We start from the raw sequence: 16,554 nt of genomic DNA on the forward strand, positions 1-16,554 counted from the left end.
TGAATCATTTCGTTTTATTGAACATTATGGAAAAACTGGATAAATACCCCAAATTACAAATGACACTTCTGAATTTCAGCCGTTTCCCTTTTATTAGTATATTATACTTGTGAAAAGGGGCATTTAAATCCATTGATTTGTATAAAAAGAGCAAAGAGAGCTCGAGCTCATATTTATATTCCGTGAAAGAGCACTGAGCTTGAAAGGCATTAAGAGAGAATTTCAGCCACATTGAAACTAAATAAGATCAACCTTTACAGGAAGTATAATGGCACTTTTCTACATTTAATGTGTTCCAATGCACACAGTGCCATCTACCAGTGCACGTGGATGTTATGAGGATAAGATTTGTGGGTCTGCCAGTAAATCGACAAGATTATAATTGAAGAATATATTAGCAGCTCCCAGCCAGCTTTGACCTACGATGCATGTAATTGAAGCAGCTCTTTTGGTAGAACAGTGTCACATGTTGGTAAACTGCAAACGCTGAGAACAGCACCCTGATCCATCCTCCTGCTCAGATTTCTGAAGGTTTTTTTCCAGGTGTGGTCTGATATACAGCAGACTAACAAGCCACGTCTTTCAGTTCTCTTGGCAAACTCTTGAAATGGTGCATGTTTTATCGCCTTATAATTCCTGCTTCTCTTCAAAGTCAGCATGTGTTTATGGATTTCCAGAAGACTACATGGCTCAAACATGAAGAGTGCTCACGAGACAGCGAGATGTGATGTCATTCTGTGGATGAAATGCGCCGCAGTAAAAGTCCTGACGTGTGTGAAGCCAGCATCATGGCCAGACATCAGCTGGCTCTCTCCTCCTGTGGGCAAACAAAGGTACAATTAAAACAGCGTCTCTTTGTGCATTTTAACGTTTAACAAATTGGTTGAGGTAGCACCTTGATGACATCAGCCAGCTTCTGCAGTGCCTTTTCATATTGGCCTTCCATGCTCCTCAGGTTCTCCGGTTTAACCACCTGCTTCTGAATCCCAGGGCTTCCTGCTTTCACCACCATCTGCAGGAAGTTTTTCTCCTGTGTGCAGCCACAAACACCATGAAACAACCCGCACCTTTGCTACTTTCATCTCATCATCTCAAAGAACATTATGTACCTGCACTCTGAGCAGAAAGGTAAAGGCCAGGCCTGTTTTCCCCGCTCTCGCTGTTCTTCCAACTCTGAGGACAGACACAGGGTCAGAGCACGTCAATGAGGGCAACAGCGAAGCATTACTCACGGTCTGATGGGCCTCACCTGTGAATGTATGTTCTGATGTACTGCGGTGCATCATAGTTAACCACACATTTGACCCCGCTGATGTCGATGCCTCTGGCCACCGCGTCTGTGCTGATCAACCTTCCAAAAGACAGTTTAAATGTGATATATCACATCTTAACATGGACTTGGTCAGTGAGCACAGATCTCAAAGCCAATTTAGAAATATGCGCCTGGTCAGCAGTTCCTTTCTGCATGGAGCCTGGATGTTCTTCATGATGTGGCCCAAAGGCACGCACATTAGGCTAACTGAGTGTGATCTTGCCAGCTTTGTGAGCAACGCTTGCCACCAGGAAGGACTACTATATCATATGCTTCCTGCCCACTGGCACACTTAAAACCACATTCTGAGTCTGAAAAATTTCTTTGAGGGCCAAACTTTTTAGGACCTGCATTTTGGTCCCCACAAAGATATGAATACAAGCTCACACACACAGACACAGACTTACAGTTGGATCTTTCCCTGTTCAAATTCCTTCAGGGTCTTCTTCCTGTCACCTGGGGAGAGTTGAGAGGAGAACTCGGCAGCCTGGACTCCACCAAAGAGCTGCAGCAGCAGGTGAAGCCTGAGGAGGAGGGAGGTGGAATCAGCACAAGAAGCCTTCAGTCATGTGATTTCAGGAGCTCTCCTACCTGTGCGCAGTCTCTCTGGAATTGGTGAAACAGAGGACTGGGTGGAGCTTCATGCGCAGGATGAAGTGGAGGAGTAGGAGTGGCTTACTGCTCATGGTGCAGGGAACATAGTACTCCTAAAACACAAAGCCACATCAGTCTGTACAAATCAAATTCTGGTTTAGTTCCACTCCCTGCTAAAGGTCAAAAGGGCAGCCCTCACCGTCAAACCCTGGGGGAAGTTGAAGCGGTCATGCCCATGGGTTGGCGAGGCTGCAGCGCTGTCGGCGTGGCCGTAGGTGGAGCTGAAGAGTCGGGGCTGGTGAAGGCCCAGCTGCTGCAGTTTCTCTGGGTTCTGTGTGAGCGTGGCGGAGAACAGCAGCTTCTGCAGTGGCGTCTGAGGTGGAGACAGACTACAAGGACAAGGCGGTCAGCTGAGCACCGACCTGGAACCTAAGTCCTGGCTGCAGAATTGGAGTTCTTCTGTTATGGTTGACACCACCGTGTCTGGTGAGCACACTGACTCTTTTTTATTTAAAAACTTCTGCATCATTCTTTTCAGTTAATTTCTCATTTTGACAAACTGTATCAACACAAGAGACCTTAAAATCCCACAAAAACATTAACATAACACTATGAAAACCTTCCCAGCTGTCTTTTTATTACTTAACTGTAACCTTTAAGCTTTTCTTCGCCTCTGTCAGTGCGCCCCAGGGCAGCTGTGGCTACAATGTAGCTTGCCATCGCCAGTGTGTGAATGTGTGTGTGAATGGGTGAATGACTGAATGTAGTGTAAAGCGCTTTGGGGTCCTATGGACTAGAAAAGCGCTATACAAATGCAGGCCATTTACCATTTACCATTCTGCTGGCCTGAGTTTGTGGCCAAGAATGAGACTGACATCATCTCAATCACCCCACAGTAGATAACACACACACACCTGGCTGATGTGATGCACGCTGCTTCTGTCCTTCTGAACACTGACCCGGGTTCAGCTCTGGATCGGTACACTGCTCCCATCACCTGACTGAGCCAGGACTGGTGCATGCTGTCGATCATCCTGTCCGCCTCATCGATCACCTGAGCAAGTAGCAGACACACACTGTGTGACACACACTGATGAGTGAACTCACTACTGCAGCTCGACAGATTTCAACAGCACTCACCAGAAACCGCAGATGTTCCAAACATAAGCCTGAATTCTTGGTCATGTGGTCAATGAGTCGTCCTGGAGTGGCCACAACAATGTCTGCTAGACTACGCCTCATGTTCCACCTGCACGGACATGACATAGATGCTGAGCTCAGCCTTTTCCCCACTGCACATGTGCACCGAGGACTCTGACAGGAGATGTGCCGCTGCGTTTCTGTGAAGCTTTGTTAGAGCCAGCTCGATTTCTCACCTGTGTTCTGACAGTGATGCCTGTTCTGCAGCAAAGGACTTCTGACCTGCCAGCATCACCACTTTGAGCGTGGTTCCCTCGGCATACGATGCAAACACCCTGTGAACCTGCACAGGAGACAATGTGAGCTGAGTTTCGGGCTCTGTGGAGCACTGCTGGGACGCAAACAGCTTGAAAAGGGTCTCACCTGCTGGGCGAGCTCTTTGGTCGGCAACACGGCTAGAGCCCGGACTTCACACACCACCCTGTCCATCAGCACCTGATCACAGAAAACACCCTCACTGTCTGTGTACTCCAAACCGGTCGGCAGACAAAGTAAATGGTAAATGGACCCGTTCTTATTTACACAACTTGTACATTCACCCAAGTGCTGTTTCTAAGTGTTTCCGATCTAACATTCAGACACATTCATACTCTGACGGATGCATCGATGGGGTGGGTTTCCAAGGATACAGACTGGAGCAGACTGGGATCAAACCACCACCTACTAACCACCGGTTAGTAAGTAACCTCCTCTACCACCTGAGCTACAGGTGCAGCAAAGACATGGCTCTCACCTGTATGATGGGGATGACAAATGACAGAGTCTTGCCGCTGCCTGTTGGTGCAGACACACAGATGTCTCTGGGCTTATAGCCCCCTCGCCCAATCAGCAGGCCCTGCTGGGCGCTCTCCAGGATGGCTGGGATCACCTCTGCCTGCACTGTGGAGGAACATTTAGTCTCAGGTTAAGTGTGTGTATGAGTGAGAGCTGACACATGGTTGTGGAGACCTGTGGAAGTCAAGACAATTTTCAGTAATACTGCAAACTACTGTACAAAGAGCCTCCTTGGCACGGCTCCATTTGAATCAAAGGCTGTGCTCTAACGTGGCTGCACAGCAGACACATTTACTAGCCTCACCTGGAAAGAAGTGCTGGATTCCATTACTGTGCAGGTTTTTCAGGAGCTGAGCACATAGCCCTGGGACATCAGAGATGGAGATTAGGTTGTTTTTAATGTCTGTGTGAATGACGTGAGGCTCAGCAAGCCACTGGGGCAGAACTCTGTCGACCTGTGAAACGAATGCAGTGTGAGGGTAAGTAAAAAGCCCTGTGGCGCTGCGAGTAATCGTGCTTCTCTTTACCTTTGGGACAGGTTTGCTCTCAAATCCTCCTATGAGTGTGAACCCAGGCAGAGTGTCTGTGGTAGATTCAGGCGAAATATCTGCAACCCAGACATTTAGATGTAAGCATACCGACCATCTACAGAGACTACAGCATGAACTAGGTTCTTTTTATCCTTGCGCAACTTTTTACTGGCTTGATCGTCACAGAAAAAGTCTATTGTCAAAAGTCGTGGATTACTTGTCTGCACACTGCCCATCTCTGCTCCGACCAGCCGGCTGTCGCGTTTGTGGCGCTCCAAACACGTGTTGCACAGCAGAATGAAAGATTAACTCAATGTCTTCATACCTACATCACATGTGAGCATTGATAATTAAAAGAACCACCTGACTGGATCTCCTCCTGGTGTTGTATATTTGTCTGTTCAACAGGCTCCACACTGCATGAAGCTACTGTTTCTGAGTGCCTCTTCTTGTGCTGCTGAGGCTCTAGTCCACCATCTACGTCAGCCTTTCTTTTCTTTTGGGCATCCACCTGCTCTGCTGGGTGTTCATGGAGGGGTTCTCTCTGCTTAGCTGAATGGCGTTTCTGCTTTTCTTTAGCCTTCTTCTGCAGTTTAGCCAGTAATGCCTTTGACAGAGTCTCTTTTGACACACTCCCATCTTCCTCCTCTCCCAGATACCTGAGAGTAACACACATCCACAGTCACAGGTTGACAATTTTTGGTCAGTTTAGAAACAGGCAACATTCAAGTTATTAAAGCTCCCCCCCCCAACAAGAACATTATGCAAAGCTAAAGAAATGCAGCAAACAGAGGAACGCAGCAACAGAAAGAACAGCTACTGTCATCTTCCTGCATTGTTCGTATGGTCAGCATCCTGGAGATCCGGGATGACCATTCTAGGGATTTTCTCTCTGCATCACGTTATAGGGTCCGGGTTCAAAGCAGTCTGAGCTCAGCGTACTTAATGTGACCATTCAGCACTGGAACACCTGATATATGACAGGACACCGGTGTTCCAGATTAACTGGTAGAATTTTAAGGAGCCGATACTAACAAACCTACTAATAAGCACTGAATACTTCATCTATTACGTTTGTGAAGTTACCTTAAACAGTACACGATTGTCCCAGATGACTACAGTTAAACATATATGATATCCAAACTCACTACGTCATCATTACAGATGATTTTCAAACTGAATTCATTTCCAGAGAAACGACAGAGGCAGACTATGCTAACGGGATGTGATGTTACAACACTAGTCTAATATTAATGTGTAATATTTGTTCAAGACGTATTTCTTTGTTATGGAAAACAACATTAAACTCATCATGAACAATAGGAGTGGGGATTTCTGGAACTTTGTGTATATCATTTGGCACTTCTTACAGGTGTAGACTGAAAGTAAACACGCAATAACATTTAATTTAATTTAAAGGTTTATGTGCAAGACGCGGCTGCCTCGTGCATGGGAATATCACCAGGTAAACTCGAGACAGTTTTTAATATTTTATTGTTCAAGAGCAATAAGACTGACGGAGTGTGTTTCAGGTAACCTCACAAATGTCACAGATGAAATACTCAGTGTTTATTTGCTGGCTTAAATGCATGTGTGGCAGACTTGCATTCCTTAAATGCAAGTCTGCCACACATGTGTTTGACCGTCACTAGTTATTTGGCGACACCGGTTAAATCTGGAACACCGAAAGCTTCCACAGGCCAGTTTTATTTACTCCATCAAAGCGAGACAGAGTTATAAAGTGGGCTGTGACAATGTTCACATCTATCTGGATATGTCCGTAAAGTGGCACACATCTGGATAAAAACTTTGTAAATGAAATATAAGATCTGAAACTGGCAAAGCAAACCTACCTATTCACGAGAAACAGAGACATGTTAGCAGCAGAACAACGCGAACTTTATCAGAACTCCCATCCAAGGGTTTCCAAACGTGACAAACACCGAACCCAAAACACCGAACCCAAAACACCTCCACTCTCTCGCGTGGTTCTGCACAAGGTGCAATTTGATGACGCCACCAAGGCCGGGCGCACATGTTTGTCGTCAGTCGGGCACGTCAATGTTGGTTTTATGTTCAGTCTCTAAAACTAGACTACTTTAGTCTCATTGAGTGTCATATTCAGATCCATCACCTCAAACTCTCAGTTAAGATGGATTTGTAGAAGCACAGCATTAACCAAAACCTAAGCCGATCATTTATCGTCCTCGTTTCACAAACACAAATGGTCCAGTCCACGCGGAGATGTTGGCCAATCAAACGTCAGGAGCAAAAATTCAAACTGAGAAAAGCGCGTTGGTCTTCCTGCTCGCATTTTGTGTTGTTTTTGGAGATAGACCGAAGGAGCGAAGATGACAGAGGAGTCAGCGGTAAAAGTCTGCGTTCGAGTCCGTCCGCTTATTGCGAGGTGAGCCTGGACGGCGGCGCCGCCGCCGCGTTAAAAATTCCCGTTAACTGTTGACATTGCCCCGGTAGCATTTTGAGCTCGTCAGTTATTTCAACCTCAGAGTCGGCTCTGGCGCTAAAGTGTTAGCAGTTAAGGCAAGTAAACGTCGCGTCTCTTTAATGAAGTTTCACAGAACCAGGAAAAAAAAAGTGTTCTTTGTTTCCACGGTGTCCCGACCAGAACAGACATGTCATACTATTACCACTATCAAGCACGAAAAAAGGAAAAAGGTTTCTGAGCTGAAAACGAGTGCGAGGCAGCTAGCAGACTGCGTTACCGGGGCTAAAAAGTGATTTCCGATGTTGCTGTGTGTTGTTTTGTGTAATATCTTTACATCATATCAGAAAATAGACTGTAGTGAACAGGATTTCTGAATGGATTATATATATAAAGTAAAGAAACGAGCTGTAATCAAGTCTTTTTTTGCTCACTAAAATATGCTTATAGAAATGTGATGTAATATTTCTTACAATTTCTGCTGCCCTCTTGGCCAGATTAAATCTCTCTTGAAAAACGTATTTTTAATGTCAGTGACATGTTTTACCCGGGTAAATAAAAGATATGTAAAAGACACTTGCCAAATATTGATTGATCTTGTCTGACTCAAAATACGTTTGATGTATTTTTGACAGATTATAGGTCAACAAGTGTTTTAAAATAGTTTAATTCCCACAATCGCTTTTTGCCACAACACTGGAACAGCTGGCTGTGAGCTGATTCAAGGAGTGCCAACTTTGGGATGCTCAGAAGGATCAGGGTGGTTTTCATATCATCCGCAGTGAAGTGAGAGTTCTCCGTCATTGTAAAAATGCCTGTTTGCTCCCAGCCTGTTCCCTTTGCTGATTTAAAAGTAGACAACAGGTGGTTAAATCACACTTGACTAACATTGGTTATGTGACAGATGCACAGTTTAGACAAAAGACAGCAAATACTCTTGGCAATGGGTTCTGCACAACCCTCAATGCACCTCTTGCCTCAGCCCTGTCACTTACCTGGGCTCCAGACTGACACTAGCAGTAGATCAGCTTGTGACCCCTGAGGCTGGGTTTGTTTACTCCCAGACGCAAACTGTCGATGTAAGACAAATGTGTTGACCACTACAACATGAAGCGATCCTGATTTTCTTTAAGATAATGCTTGCCTTGCTGATTGAAAGCAACAACAGGTTTGTCAGTGCAGAGCAATAGTAACCTGTTGTTAAGAAAGCATCTCACTGTTTGTGCTTATGTGTGTGGAATGTGTGTCTTTGTTCAGGGAAGAGAGTGCATCCGAGAATGCGGAGCCTGTCCAGATTTTCTGGAAAGCTGACGAGAAATCAATTCACCAGATTGATGATGGAAATTCCACCAAGAGCTTCAGCTTTGGTCTGTATTCAAACATACAGAAAAAATCAGCGATTTATTTTGGTTTTGTTTCACAGTAATGGGAATGCGAACACTAACCTTTCTCTGTTAACAGACCGAGTGTTTGCCGCTGATGAAACGACCAGTCAGCTGTACAATGGCATTGCAAAGCCTCTGGTTGTTTCCACTGTCGAGGGATACAATGGTATGTGCAGGAAACGATGTTTGATCCCTCGTTGGGCGGCATGGTTTCTTCTCTTACTTTCTGTGTTTGCTGTACAGGAACCATATTTGCTTACGGGCAAACTTCTTCTGGAAAGACCTTCACCATGATGGGGACCAGTCGCACCCCCGGAGTGATACCTCAAGCTGTGGAGGAGGTCTTTCAAAGCATTAAGAATGTAAGAATGGTGACACATGTTCGAAATTTGTTGCGGTTGGTATCAGTCTCTTTTCATCCTAAAGGGTCACTTCTCTTTCAACCCAAGTTTCCCAAGAAGGAGTTCCTTCTCAGAGTGTCCTACATGGAGATCTACAACGAGACTGTGACGGACCTGCTTGTCGACAGCTGGAAAAGAAAACCTCTAGAAGTCAGAGAACAAATCAATGTAGGTTGATCATTTAGATGACTAGATTCAGAACGCTACTTAGAGGTTTGGTTCTCAGCATTTCTGTGTTAATTCCAAATCGCTAGCAGTGACGTGTCTCAGACTCTAGGAGTGCTGTAATGCTATGAAGTGTAGTGTGCTGTTTTACATGAGCTTTGTATGTTAATGATTACTGTTTGCAGAAAAACATCTATGTGGCTGATTTGACTGAAGAGTTGGTTACATCTCCTGCACAAGTCCTAGCATGGATTCGGAAAGGAGAAAGTAAGACATGCGATGAATTCCAAGAGTTTTTTTTTTTTTTCTTCTTAGTACAGGCCATAACAAGCAATACATTTTCTGTACCGTCCCTCTCCAGAGAACCGACATTATGGCAAGACAAAAATGAACCAGCGGAGCAGCCGATCGCACACTATTTTCCGGATGGTAAGAAGCATATAGCTACAGTCATGTGGGAGTCTATGGAAATGCATTTCTCACAATGGACTTTTTCTTAGATCCTGGAGAGCCGGGAAAGGAGCGACCCAGCATCAGGTGAAAGTAGTGATGGAGCCATCATTGTGTCTCATTTGGTAGGCTACCTCTCTTTCATTGTTGGCCTGGTTTGTCTTCTTTCCTTTGTTTGGTAGCTAACGGTTTTGCTTCATCTTGCAGAATTTAGTGGATCTGGCCGGATCTGAGAGAGCAAGTCAAACTGGAGCTGAAGGTAATGTGGATTTAAATCCAGCATTTTTTGTTTGTTGAATATGGTTGGATATCATTTTGGGGTAACCTTGCAAGTGTATGCTGCAGTCTACACATTTTTGAGCAATCCAGTTTTCTGCTTTATGTTCTGTGTCCTAGGTACACGTTTCAAAGAAGGCTGTAATATAAACCGCAGCTTGTTCACGCTCGGCCAAGTGATAAAGAAACTGACCGACGAAAACCAGAAGTAAGTAAATAATTGAGCTGACGTTTGGTACTCGATGTGGGAAACGCCACACACCCTGCAAATATGATATTGTAACAGTACTGTCCTTCCCTCACAGTACAATGTTGTCAACTGCAAATTATTTCCTATTTTTTCCAATAACAGAGTTATCTTATTTCATTCATATTGAAAATGTGACTGAACCATTAGCTTGTGGTAGCTTTGTCAAGATAAGTTGTCCCGTGTTGGATGGTTCTTTGGTTGAGCCGATTTAATGCAAGTTTGTTACCTTATCTCAGGATGGTTATGCGTGAGATGAGTTTGTAGCATTTCCAGAGTATTTTAATGGTTTGAGATCCTGCTTGAAGCAGCCACACTCAACAATTGATTTGGTCCTATACAAATAAAACTGAATTGAATATGGCATTCGGTATTGCAGCAGAAATCAGGCAATGTTTTTCCAATCTTCTATTGTCCATTTTTACTTTGAGTTTTTAAACCAGTGGCAACCAGTTGGAAAACTGCTTCTCACTGAATATTTCCTTTTGAGATCTTTCTTTGTAAAACCTAGAAAAACTAATGAAGTACTCTGACCAGCTCATCTGGCCATGGTCAAAGTACTGAAATCATTTTCAAATATAAGCGGCGTCTCTGTGAGCAATGAGCTGTAGTTTTGTCTCATCTAACCAAAGGATGTGCTCCCAGTCCAATTTTTTTCAAAGGGCCAAAGAAGCCTTTAGAGAGCACGATTTCAGCCACAACAAAAATTAAGTGTGTATTTGTGTTGAACACTAAATGGAAAGTGCAGATATTACCTAAATATTTTCTCTTCAGGGGTTTCACCAACTACAGAGACAGTAAACTGACCCGCATCCTGCAGAACTCGTTGGGTGGGAATGCTAAAACTGTCATTATCTGCACCATCACCCCGGTCACTCTGGATGAGACCCTCAGCACTCTACAGGTAGGGAGAACATGACTGACTGTTATGTAATCCATTTGAAAAATGCTTTCAGACGAGAAATTGTGTAGTACAAACTTTATTGTCTTACACAGATGATAAAGTTTGTGTGAAATAAAAGTTAGCTGAAGCTTTGACGTGTGAACCACTGAGAACATAAACTGCTAAACACTTTAACCCACCTGCTGTGACTTCTTTGCAATAGTTTGCAAGCACAGCAAAGAAAATGAAGAACGACCCTCACGTAACAGAGGTGTCAGATGATGGGGCTCTGCTCAAAAGGTATCGCAATGAAATTGCAGAACTCAAGCGACGACTTCACGAGGCAAGTGTCTCCACTTTTCCTCTTCTTCCTCCAGCAGCACTGATCTGCACACACTGACCCATGCACATCTCATGCAGGTTTCTTCAGTCACGCAGACCACTGTGACAGAGAAGGAGGTTCTCTCCCAGCTGCTCCAAGAGAAGGATCAGCTGCAGAGAGAAAAAGAGGGCCTGAAGAGAAATCTGGCCAATCTCCTTGTGACAAGCTCAAATCTGGTCCCAGTCCAGAAGGTAACTGTGCTGAACCATGAGCTGCAGTTCTCTGTATGTTCGCTTTAATCACAACATGTGTTCTTTATCAAGATTCCAAGCCGCAGGGTTACCTGGGGAGGAAAGATGGTAAAACTTGGCCATCCATCTGGCTGTGTGGGGAGTTTCTCTGATCTCAGCTTTGCAGAATCTTTCACTCAGAAGAGAACTCAGTCAGATTTCTCCTGCCTGATGGAGCTGGGTGAAGGTAACGAGGAGCACAAAGGATGAATATTCATGCCACGATGGAATTTTGCTGGGGTGTTATTTTTATTTTTTTCATATTCTTGCTCTATTTTAACAGACGATGAGGACTTTGACTCCAACTGGGGAATTCCAGATGAGCCGTCAGATGAAATGGAAATGAGTCGAAGCTCTGTGACTGTTCGTAGCTTGGGAGACAGGTACGTGTCTGAGCAGTTCTGTCACCAATGAAGCCTCGTATTCTCAAACTTAAAAGCCATATCAGACACCAATCATTTATTTGTATTTATTATCGAACGTGCCTGTGGGTTACCCTCAGTCGTCCAGAATTCACTTTACCCACTTGAAATGAGGAAAAATGCTCCCTTGGTCTGTACTGCTGCATTGTATCGTGATGGGTTAGGGGCCTTCTACGGCCTGTCTTCTTGAGATTGTGCTGGGAGACACAGCAGCTGTTCAGGCAGTGACATGTATTGATGTGCCAACCTGGAGGAGTCAGACTATCTGTGAAACCTCTGTGGGGTCCATGTATTCCCCTGTGCTACTGACTGTTGCCAAATGAAAAAGTAGTAAAGGAATGTTGTTGTTGAGTCAAATGTGTTGCTTATGAGTGGGTGCTGGTATTCCTATTGTGTCCTTTAAAAGGAAAAAGGTTTTTTGTGCTCACCAGCTGAACTTCGTTGTGTGAGTGTTCGTTGCTTCTTTCACCTGACTTTTTTTGAACTGTTAGTCTGTTGGTTGCTTAATGGGCAATCTTCTGAATTGTTAAAGGGCTTTGACAAGTCAGTAAACAGTTTCCATGGTAGCAGCAATGACTCTTGACTCTTTTTTTTTTTTTTTTTTTTTTTTTTTCTGGTGTTTTCTTAAGCTGCAGCAAATTTACTTCTCAGAATCACTGTAGAGAGGGTGAGGTGCAGAGTGGTGTAAGTGGACTGATTCTTATTTAGCACTTTTAACTCTCCGGTTTATACAACATGCCACGTTCACCCAATGCATTTTAAGTGCTAACATTCCCACACATTCATACTCTGATGGATGCATCGGGGAGCCAGGGATTGAACCACCAACCTTTCCAGGCAGTAGATGACCTGCTCTACCTCCTGAGAGTTTAGCAGGACTCTGGGTCTGAGTTAGACTGTTGAAAAAATTGGCGTATCCATTTCCTAGTGTCAGAGGTTTATGATGTCTGTGGTCTTCACTGGAATGTGTTTGAGCTCATGTGGTCCATGAAGAAGGACACTGTAAAGTCCAGTCTACCAACTGCATGACTTTGAGAGGTCTGACAGATCTGTGTCACCCCAGCCCCAAACATTTGTGTTGTTCATCAAATAGATGGCAACACATTTTTCTTCACCTACTTCTAAGGTGCACGGAGAAGAGAAAGATCTGATGATGTGAAGACTCCTTCACATCATTCTCCTTTCTACGTCTTAAAGTAACACATACTCAAAATTACACACAAAATGCAAATAAGCTAATATAAAGTAAGTACAGGAACATTAAAAGGGGGAGGTCCACCTGGACCCTGATTAAGGCCACAAGCCGGAATGCGCCGGTCACTTAATAAAGCTGTTCCCTAATACTTCAAGTGCCGCTGGAGTCGTCGCATCATGCGCCATCACTGTGTGCTGGTGTGTAACATAAACATGTCCCGGTTGCTTTTTTTTTTTACAGTCCCAGAGACTTCATGTCTCCTGATCGTCTGCAAGAACTTTCAGGCAAAGTGTCCAGTCTGGAGATGCAGCTGGAACAGGAGAGTCAGGAGAAAGAGACGGCCCTGTCAAATTTAGATGTGTTAAAGGGCAGAGTGGCAGAGCTGCAGCTGGAGCTGGAAACGGAGGTGCAACATAGACAGGAAGCACTGGAAAAAGTGCAGACTGGAGAACAGAGGAGAGCAGCGCTGGAAGCGCTGCTGCACACTGAAGCTCAGCAGAGGCTGGAGGCCACACAGAAAGCTGACACGTTGGAGCTGAGAGTGATGGACTTGGAGAAACAACTGGGAGAACACAGTGACGTGGACACTGAGACAAATGAACAGGTATGCTGTGTTTGACTCGGGCTCTGTCTGCCAAGCGTCACATTATCATCACTTGTCTTAATCTTCTGTTTTTCAGATGAGAAAAGAGTTTGCTGAGACCATCCAGCTTTGTGAAACTTTGGCGTCAGAGAAGGTAAGTGTAAGGTGAAGAGGTTAGAGCAGTTACAGCAAATATCCTATGCTTTCTGTAAAGGGGCAGACGGATTTTCAAACAAAGCCCATGCTGCACACTGCTCTAAACTCACTCTCAGCTGTCTTAACACTGGAGTGTTGAAAGCCCTCAGTGCAGTCGTCTGACGTGGAAACTACAGCGGTGTTAAACTGGATGATACTGTTACAGGACTTGGTGGCTGCAGAGCGAGACTACCTGAAACAAGAGCTGGGCATGTTTATAGAGCAAATGGAGCGTCTGGAGACAGAGAAGGCTGCTGTATTACAGGAGCTAGAGGAGAAGAGGGAGATGGACGAGTTCAAATCTCTAGAAGAGGGGTGCAGGAAGGAGAACGAGGTAACGAGGAGAACTTTCTCAGATCCACTGACAACAAAGTTTCACAGAGCTGTTTATCAAATATGTTTTCAGCTCACTATGTTCACTTTGCTTCTGGAAACTTGCAGAAAGAGTTAGAAAATGAAATTGTAAGCTTGAAGAAAGCTGTTGAGTCCTCTGAACTCCAGCGTATGCAGCTCCAGGTAAGATGAGTGGACGTGTAGAGTTTATTGATCCGAAACATTTTGATTTGATTTGTCTTTAAGCTTTTGTTTCTTCTTTTGAAAGAATGAAATCAAGACTCTGACTGAACAGCTGAAGAAGAAGGAAACAGAATTTGCACATGAGATGGAGAACCTGGTACGGCCAGTATTTCAGTCACGTGACGTGGAACATCATGTAGATGTGACACTGTGGAGTGTGCATCTGTCACATGTTAGAAACCAGTAGCACCTCATGCTCCGAGCATCCGTCTGTCTGGAGCAGTAGATGGGCCAACACTGCAGTCTTACCGATGTGTGTGTGTGTGTGTGTGTGTGTTTGTGTTTGTGCTTAATATCAGTTTATGTCATTAACCTGGAATAAACCAGGCTGTTCTCACGCAAAGTGTGCTTGCTTACACTTGCTTACAGTCTTAGCAGGCTAACATGTCCCATCTGAGCGCTGACAGGGTGCTGAAAGCAGCAGCAATCTAACGACGGCACAAGCTAACTGTTTCATGTTTTCTTGTTTCAGGGCAGTAAGGACTTGGTGCAGGAGGTGCTGAAGCTTCGCCGCTCTTTGGACGATGCAGAGCTGCTGAGCAGAGACACAAGGAAGGAGTGGGCTGTCCTACGCAGTCGCAGCATTTCTTTGGAGGAGACGAATGTACGTAATCAAACACTAAAATGACAAAAAATTATTTTTTGCAGCACATCTATCCTCATTTTAAAAATATTCCAGGAAGTGTGAGCCAACAATGGCAGCTGTAAGCGATTAATGCATCTCCTGCTTCTTGACGATCTCGTCCAGGTGACTCTGACTGCCAGCCACGAGAAAAGGGAGGCGGAGGTGAAGAGTCTGCGTTTTCAGCTGGAGACGGAGAAGTCGCGTTACAGAAAGATGCAGAGCGATCTCCAGAAGGAGCTGAATGTCGCATTTGATGAGAACACAAAGCTCACCACTCTGCTAGATGGCAATGTGCCTAAAAGTAGGTTTCCATGTGTTGCATTTATAGACTGTAGCCCATCATATGAACCTGCCCCTCGTAACATTTGCTCCTTCTCCAGATCTGATTGACAGTATAGAGCTTGAGAGAACTGTTGCCAATCTAAATAAAGAGTTGATGGCATCTCGTCAAGTGGAGACGGCCTTGAGAGCTCAGCTAGATGAGCTGGCTGTATGTCAGACTCTCCCAGATAAAGTGGACGCCTTGGTAAAGCAGGTGAGGCCCAAATATCCTCTAAAGCCAATCTGACATCATCCAGTTGGGGGGGAGGGGAGCATGAGCACGTTTGCAGAGGGTCATAACTAGCACCAGAGGTTATTCAAATAGAAAGTGAAGCAGCTACTAGGCTCTTCATTTGCTGCAGCTGCTGAGACAAATGTGAGGACAGGTACTTGTTTGGTGTACTTGGTGGAAACATTGGGAAGTACAGGCATGCTATAATATATATGATATAATAATGAGTCAAAGGGAAAGCCTTTCAGTGAGGCTGAGGGAAGTGTCGGCTTAGTCATCCAGGATAAAAATCTCTGGATCGGGCTTAAAATGATATCAAGTTTAATAGTCCTCCAGAGTGTGTGCAGTTATGTCTGAAGAGACAAAACATTTATACGTACGGCTTTCCAAACAACTGTTGTCATGTTTTCCTTCAGCTTGAAGGAAGTGAGCAGAAGCGAGGAGCTCTGGAAGGAAAACTGAGCGACGTGCAGCAGCTGATCAAGGATTTGGAGGAGAAGCTTGCTGACAGCGAAGCTTCCAGAAGCACTGAGGAGGAGATTAGCAGAGAGCTTCAAGAACAAGTATGACACTGATAGCTGCTCTTATTACAGCTGAGCACATGTGCAACCATTAGCCCATCAACAGAAAAAGAGTTAAAATCATTCGATAATACAGTTTTACAGTTTAGCTGATATCATTCAACTGCACATGTGAGTGTCTTGAAGACTGTGATTCGTATAGCTATGACAAAAACAGAATTGTATGTATTTATTTAGATCAGCCAGTTAAATGAAGAACTTCGGTGTGTGCGAGCTGAGAAAGCCGAGCTCCTGTCCGAGCAGAGCACTGCTGATCAGAGGTTTGCAGAGGAGACGGAGAAGCTGCTCTCTGCTGTAACATCTGTGACCGCAGAGAGAGACGAGCTCAGGTTGAAGCTGCAAGAACACGTGGACAAGGTGAGAGAGTGGTCAGTGTTTCTGTAAGAAATGTAGGACAACCAGATAACACTGGAGTATCTGTGAATTGCCCCTTTACTGCGGTGGAGGCGTTTGTGGGTCGCGGTAAACTCAGGGGCCATGTTGTCAGGGGTCTTAGAGATGGGTTGAGAAGTTCAGTCACTGGGGTGGAGTTCAGTAGAGCTGCTGCTTCTC

General features: G+C 44.8%; 2 protein-coding genes across 6 annotated transcripts in view; one reads left to right on the forward strand and one right to left on the reverse strand.

The window, feature by feature from the left end:
- Nucleotides 1-6,829, reverse strand: ddx51 (DEAD (Asp-Glu-Ala-Asp) box polypeptide 51). Its single transcript, XM_086263017.1, has 16 exons — nt 6,264-6,829; nt 4,774-5,069; nt 4,408-4,487; nt 4,185-4,335; nt 3,840-3,985; nt 3,470-3,541; nt 3,283-3,389; nt 3,047-3,155; nt 2,821-2,960; nt 2,106-2,295; nt 1,904-2,019; nt 1,720-1,836; nt 1,250-1,351; nt 1,110-1,173; nt 896-1,030; nt 1-817 (listed from the first exon to the last, which is right to left on the reverse strand). Exons 1-16 carry the CDS (start codon nt 6,284-6,286, stop codon nt 800-802), a joined length of 1,866 nt encoding a protein of 621 aa, XP_086119143.1. The 5' UTR covers nt 6,287-6,829; the 3' UTR covers nt 1-799.
- The window catches only part of cenpe (centromere protein E), a 27,693-nt gene continuing 17,715 nt past the window's right edge, over nt 6,577-16,554 (forward strand). The window contains exons 1-25 of one of the 5 annotated variants that reach the window (XM_086263015.1): nt 6,577-6,817; nt 8,111-8,220; nt 8,315-8,404; nt 8,482-8,600; nt 8,688-8,807; nt 8,990-9,071; nt 9,166-9,233; nt 9,305-9,379; nt 9,462-9,513; nt 9,651-9,738; nt 10,552-10,681; nt 10,884-11,003; nt 11,081-11,233; nt 11,306-11,459; nt 11,556-11,655; nt 13,130-13,493; nt 13,570-13,626; nt 13,834-14,001; nt 14,109-14,183; nt 14,269-14,340; nt 14,716-14,847; nt 14,992-15,169; nt 15,249-15,403; nt 15,838-15,984; nt 16,180-16,359. In XM_086263015.1, the coding sequence (XP_086119141.1) occupies nt 6,762-6,817; nt 8,111-8,220; nt 8,315-8,404; nt 8,482-8,600; nt 8,688-8,807; nt 8,990-9,071; nt 9,166-9,233; nt 9,305-9,379; nt 9,462-9,513; nt 9,651-9,738; nt 10,552-10,681; nt 10,884-11,003; nt 11,081-11,233; nt 11,306-11,459; nt 11,556-11,655; nt 13,130-13,493; nt 13,570-13,626; nt 13,834-14,001; nt 14,109-14,183; nt 14,269-14,340; nt 14,716-14,847; nt 14,992-15,169; nt 15,249-15,403; nt 15,838-15,984; nt 16,180-16,359 (3,045 nt within the window). In that variant the 5' untranslated portion in view covers nt 6,577-6,761. The remainder of the gene's footprint in view (nt 6,818-8,110; nt 8,221-8,314; nt 8,405-8,481; nt 8,601-8,687; nt 8,808-8,989; nt 9,072-9,165; nt 9,234-9,304; nt 9,380-9,461; nt 9,514-9,650; nt 9,739-10,551; nt 10,682-10,883; nt 11,004-11,080; nt 11,234-11,305; nt 11,460-11,555; nt 11,656-13,129; nt 13,494-13,569; nt 13,627-13,833; nt 14,002-14,108; nt 14,184-14,268; nt 14,341-14,715; nt 14,848-14,991; nt 15,170-15,248; nt 15,404-15,837; nt 15,985-16,179; nt 16,360-16,554) is intronic. The other 4 variants (XM_086263013.1, XM_086263011.1, XM_086263016.1 and 1 more) reach the window with 4 other exon arrangements.

Source organism: Aulonocara sp. 'chitande type north' Nkhata Bay, linkage group LG15 (genome assembly GCF_057382095.1).
Source record: "Aulonocara sp. 'chitande type north' Nkhata Bay isolate Kocher_YH1m ecotype deep benthic linkage group LG15, A_spYH_male_GT1.1, whole genome shotgun sequence".
In the NCBI taxonomy this organism is placed as follows: domain Eukaryota; kingdom Metazoa; phylum Chordata; class Actinopteri; order Cichliformes; family Cichlidae; genus Aulonocara; species Aulonocara sp. 'chitande type north' Nkhata Bay.